At 43.3% G+C, this 5,525-nt stretch overlaps 1 protein-coding gene across 1 annotated transcript; it reads right to left on the reverse strand.

Moving 5' to 3' along the window:
- Positions 1–1,818: 1,818 nt before the first annotated feature.
- LOC115782110 (troponin I, fast skeletal muscle-like) lies at positions 1,819–5,525 on the reverse strand. The gene is made up of 7 exons (XM_030732130.1): positions 5,440–5,525; positions 4,483–4,515; positions 4,303–4,339; positions 3,876–4,004; positions 3,399–3,488; positions 3,156–3,329; positions 1,819–2,114 (listed from the first exon to the last, which is right to left on the reverse strand). Exons 2-7 carry the CDS (start codon positions 4,488–4,490, stop codon positions 2,037–2,039), a joined length of 516 nt encoding a protein of 171 aa, XP_030587990.1. The 5' UTR covers positions 4,491–4,515; positions 5,440–5,525; the 3' UTR covers positions 1,819–2,036.

A 5,525-nucleotide genomic window follows, 5' to 3' on the forward strand; every position in this document is an offset into this window, starting at 1 on the left:
CCAGAGACTACTATGACCTGGATGACTGAGAATCTACACAGACATATCTCCCCTACTTTGGAAGTTTGAACTTTGCAAGGAGACCAAACTCCTGCTCTGACCTTAATTGAGGCTACGGTGCATGTGCAGGGTCAGGCTGGGGGTACATGTGGGGAAATGGGAAGAAAATAGCTGTAACACAGGTAGCAACACCAACAATGTGACAGGGGACAGGTGGAGATACAGCAGCTCAGGTGAGGAGGAAAGTGTGAGGACATCTGGTGGGCAGATGCAGAATGGCAGTAACTGCAAGGCTTCAGAGAAATGCTGGAAAGCTGGAATGTGGGAGAAAACAGGACTGAGCCCCACTGAGCAACACTGCTGTGAACACCGTTTTACAGCTTTAAATGCTGAGATGAGGAGCTGGAGACCTGTGTCACTCTTGTTTATGATGCTTTTTAATTCCCTGTCTGTGCGTTACGCAGTAAAACACCACAACAATTACAGCTGCATAATGGCAGAATGATGCTGTCAGGGGTCAAAGGGCTCTGACTAAGTTTAAAAGCAGGTGTCAGTCTCAGCCCAGCAGGCTGGTGACGAAGGGAAGACGCTGCAATTTAATGTAATTTTTTTTTCTAAAGGGAGTCTTGATGAAGTCACATGATTCAAATATAACTCGCAGGCATCTCCTTCACATTCCCCAGGAGCCTCAGAGGATAAAGTTAGCCCCTCAGGAAACCAAAGCCTTGAGGGCCCCCGGCAGGCTGGAGGCAGAGGTCAGAGCACCTTACAAGGAGTGTGAGGGCATCTGATGGAGGGTGGGGCATATTTGCAACCAGCACTCAGTTAAATCATTAAGGACCACATGGAGAGTTTAGCTTATTAATGACATAGACTCATGTTAGAACGGGCAACTTTACAGCAGAAATAAAAATATGAGTCCAGAATTCCCACCATCCTGACAGCTGTGCAGGGGTGGGGTTTCTCTCATACCTCAGCACCAGCAAGGCTTTAAATTAGAGGTTTGGCTGCTTTGATAGGCTGCCTGCTGGACTCTGCATGCTACCTTCTCATAAAAAAATCCCTTCTTTATATTTTTGGTTTATGGATTCAGGTTGTAATAAGCCAATAAAACATTACTAGAAACAAACAGAGTTGGGAAATATTGATAACTAGGCTCAAAGAAGGCCCACACACACTGATCACTTGGTTTGTAGAGGCTGCCTGCTGGGCCTTCATGTAATGACACACAGATGGACTGTTGTTACTTATAGTTGGTGCTATGATATGTGTTTTACAGGGTGAATGTGAACCAGCACTTCCTCCTCTGAAATCCTGAAAAAGCTCACCTATTGACTGGAAATAATTCCAGGTGAAAATGATCCCTCGTGCATCTGGTCGAGATGGTGTTTACAGTGTTTCATGCTCTAGTAATAACCAATACAATAAAGCTCATAGCAGCTAATAGATTTATTCAGAAAATGTGTCATATATGTTGATCTGATTGTTGCAGCTCCTCCAGCTCTGAATTAGCAGTGCAATGATTTCTTTTATGCAGCAGGATTATTTCAATGACTCCTTTAAATTTGATTCGGGCTGGAAAAAAAGACGAGACATGAACGTCGGATTCAGAGTTTCTTCTGAGTGTTTCAATACAAGCTTTGAAACACGATTTAGACAAAAATGTAATAAAACCTTTGCACACTTCAGTCGTTACTGAATGACAGGGATGTAAGGTGGGAAAAAACACAACAGCAGCATCATTTCGTCCGACACTTGATTTTATTGTGTATATTGAACATTGTGTGTGACTGTTTCCCAGACTGTGTGGAGTTGGTGTGTGAACCTGCAGAGAACATCCACCCTCCTCCCCCCTCCCTGCGGACTACGACAAAGTGCAAAATAAATACCCTCAGACACCTTCACCCCCCGCCCACTGACTCCTCTCAGATTTGCTGCCTGCTCTTCAGACCTGTGTGACATAAAGCGACCGTCTCTTGGCACATATAAGACACATGGAGTTCATGTAAACAGAAAAACAACGAGCAGCGACACATTTAGGCGGCCTCGAACATCTTCTTCCTGTCAGCTTTGTCCTCAATGTTCTTACGCCAGTCACCCACTGCTTCTGTAGGCTGCGGGGACAGGAAGCAGACAGTTATTTCAAAATAAAACACACGTGAGTGAGTACATACAGGGGGAAATGAGGGATAGTTGAAATTAATTCACTGATTCCTGTATTTTTAGTCAGTTTTGTGTCAAAATGAATAAAGCTCTAAACTGAAACCTTACATGAATGGTGCTGGCAGCTTTTACCCCCAATGAACTAAAATGTTCAAGACTTTAAAGTCGTGCTGTCAAAGTCAGCAGGATTTCTCTGCACAGCAACTTTAATAAATTGCAAATGTTTAAAGATAATAAATATGAAAAACTAAAAGAATTAAAGGACACAAAGATACCCCAAAAGAAAAAGAGGTTTGTGAGCTTTGGGAAAAGCTCCTCTGCTGCAGTGAACTGCCAGCAGGCGCGTGGCACACACACCCTCGGGCTCTCAGTTTCTCCTTTTTTTATCTGAGGTCAGAAAATTTTCTGTTAAAGGCTCATCAGAGGCGCACTGGCTTCATACAACGCTGCTCACTAATGTAGGAATTAAACAGGACCGATTAACAAAAAGCACCAAAGCAGCGTGATTTTCACACAGAGGCGCTTCCACCTCGTACGAAAGGAAAACCTTTACGTCCAGTTCCACAATGTTTAACTTGTCTTCAAGTTTCTCTGAGTGGGCATCTTATTTTTGGCTCTCATAAAAATGGATTCATGTTTGAAATCTGCCATTTAATCTCAGACTGCACTGAAAAGGCCTCAGAGATCTTCTAACTAGTCAAAGCTGTGAGGCCCAACTCATCAACGGTTTTTGATGCGTGTCAGAGGGATTGTTTTTTTTGGTCCCCTCATTGCCAAGACTCTGGAGAACAATTATAATCGAAGAAAAATGACATATTCAGATAGTGGAGGTAAGGACTGGGGTCCTCACACTGATGACAGAACTGATCTAAAGTTTTCAGACACCAGCGGGTTTGAGGGCTTCATATCAGTGAACTCTGATCAATATGAGCACCATCTCTTTGTGTCTGCGATGCTGACACATCTCCACAAATGGAAGGGTGTGAACTCACCTCCTCCTTGACCTCTTTCTTGACCTGCTTCAGGTTGGCCCTCAGGTCCATGGTCACCTTGTGTTTGGAGCCCAGCAGAGCCTGCAGCATGGTGTCAGCAGACATACGCACTTTCTTCAGGGCGGGCTTCTTCACTCCTATCAGGTCCACAACTTTGATCTTCAGATCTTCAATCTGTGCACAGATGCAAAGGTTTAGGTTTGCTCTTCTTTACTGTTTAGAGGTCATTCTGATCCTGTTTACCTCTTTGTCGGCCTTTTGCACTTTGGCCTCAGCGTCATACCTCTCCTCATCGATCTTGTCGATGATGGCGTGAAGCTTCTTGCAGGCTTCCTGTCCACACACAGAGAAACCCCGCAAAGTGATATCTGGCAGCCTTCCCTTTTTATTTCACAGTGCTGTAAACTAACAAACTGGTGATGAAATTATTTTCAGTGGATTTTGCGTCTAAAATGAGGCGTGAGGGGTGCAGATCCATGCAAGCTGCAGTGCTGCTGATCACAGCAGCTGAAGGATGCACGTTCCTCTGGATCGCTAACGTTAACAAGTCGCTCAGTGCTTCATTTACATCTACGAAGAATTACAGCAGCAGCAGCAGCATTATCCAAAGTTGATTTCATTAGCATTCAACAATGTGGTGCTTAAATGCCACAATAATCACACCTGACTTGTTTCTACTAAAAATAAAAAAAATAGGACAAACGCTGCTGCCGCTCTCACCATCAGGGCAGCCTGGTCTCCGCTCATGTCTGGAGCGGGACAGTGCTCTGCCATGTAGGCCGTCTTCGTCACTTCCGCTTCCTTTTTCTCCTGCTCGAGCCAGTTCATGGCAATCTGCAGGATCAAGCTCTGCAGGACAGAAAACATGGAAACGTCATAAACGTTTAGCTCTGCAGTGTCCTCAGCAGCATCACTAACAAAGGACAGTCAGTGCTGTTTGAGCATGTTTTATAAAAACCTTTTTGAACTGTGTAACATTAAACTCGTCTCAGTTTAAGAGCTGTGAAGAAAAAAAGGTGCTGAGTCTGCACGGGCTTCAGGACAAGATATGAAAGCAAATACGGTAAAACTGGGTTTCACAGTAAACTCGGTGAATAATTCCCAGCAGAAGAATTCGTGTTGTTGCATTTGTGTTCAGTTTGTTTACCTTGAGGTGATGCCTGCGGCTGGAGGTCATCTTTTTCCTGTTTGAGAGGAAGTGGTAATCATCACTGATGAGAATTTCCATATGGATGAAGAATAATTTAACATTTTTCTAAAGCAGATGTTTTTGCATCTAAATAATAATGAGAATAAAAGGAAGCGTGCGTGCATCATTCAGACTTACTCAGACATCTTGGCGGTTTTTGAGGTTCACAATCTGCATGAAAACACACAGAAGTTTGAGTGATTGGAGAAAGTCTTTGTGACCCGTGCTGAACTCCATAGAAGCTCAGATCAGGTGTTCAGTGACAGGTTCTCTGAGATCAGCATGTCCTGCTGCTCTGATGGATAGACGGGAATATTTGTGCCGTAACGCGATCCGAGGCCACAGCTGAAGAGCAGCGATGTCAACTGAACTAAACTGGGAAGGCCGGGATCGTGTGTCAGATCGTGTGAGTGAGATTCATTTGAAAAAGTCCACAGTGGAATATTATTAACTGCAGTTCATCATTGATACCTCTGACTGGTAAAGTGGTAGGAACAAATAAGGGACGCGAGGTCTTCATGATCAGTTAAGGTCACTTTTTGATTCTCTAATCATCTTTAAAACATTTATACTCACACATCTCCTAAATCAGGATGAATTAATCCAGTAAAGTGTTCAGCTTTTGTCTTTACACAGAAATATTTTTACATCCACTTCAGGAAACTTTGTATCCAGAAGGAAGCTTTCTAAATGTTTGTCCAACCCAGAATCATATTCTGTAACCTCAGGCCTTCAAATCATCTCATATTTCTGTTGTACTCATGATGTTTGTTTAAAAAAGTTACCCTGAGGCACAGCAGAAAACTTTGCTACAATCAGGTCATGAAGACATTAAAGCAGAGCAGCTGAACATATAAATTTTGGTTTCTCAGAAAAAGGTCAAACGTAAAGAAATCACGTTGTGTCAGGATGGGTCGGAGGTGGAGAACCGGATGGTTGTAATCCTGCTAAAATCATGTAGTTTTTAAACAGAGTCTGACTGAGAAGCAGCATCTTTTAATTTTGTCTGATAAAATAAAAGATGCTGCTCTCAGAGAAGCTCGCAGAGGCTGCAGAGAGAAGAAGAAAAAAGACAAATTAAGGAAGATTTCTCACCTACTGAGAGGAGGAAGAAGAGGACAAGACACACTTGGTGGAAGAAAAGGAGACACTGCCAAAGCCACAGACAGTGAAAAATGAAA

Source organism: Archocentrus centrarchus, chromosome 6 (genome assembly GCF_007364275.1).
Source record: "Archocentrus centrarchus isolate MPI-CPG fArcCen1 chromosome 6, fArcCen1, whole genome shotgun sequence".
Classification (NCBI taxonomy): Eukaryota; Metazoa; Chordata; class Actinopteri; order Cichliformes; family Cichlidae; genus Archocentrus; species Archocentrus centrarchus.

Bases quoted from the DNA above. Each gene is read 5' to 3' on its own strand.
- LOC115782110 (XM_030732130.1), bottom strand. The intron at 4,005-4,302 runs GTAAACAAACTG...TCTGTCCTGCAG, and splicing joins GCCGCAGGCATCACCTCAAG to AGCTTGATCCTGCAGATTGC. The intron at 3,489-3,875 runs GTGAGAGCGGCA...GTGTGTGGACAG, and splicing joins GAGACCAGGCTGCCCTGATG to GAAGCCTGCAAGAAGCTTCA.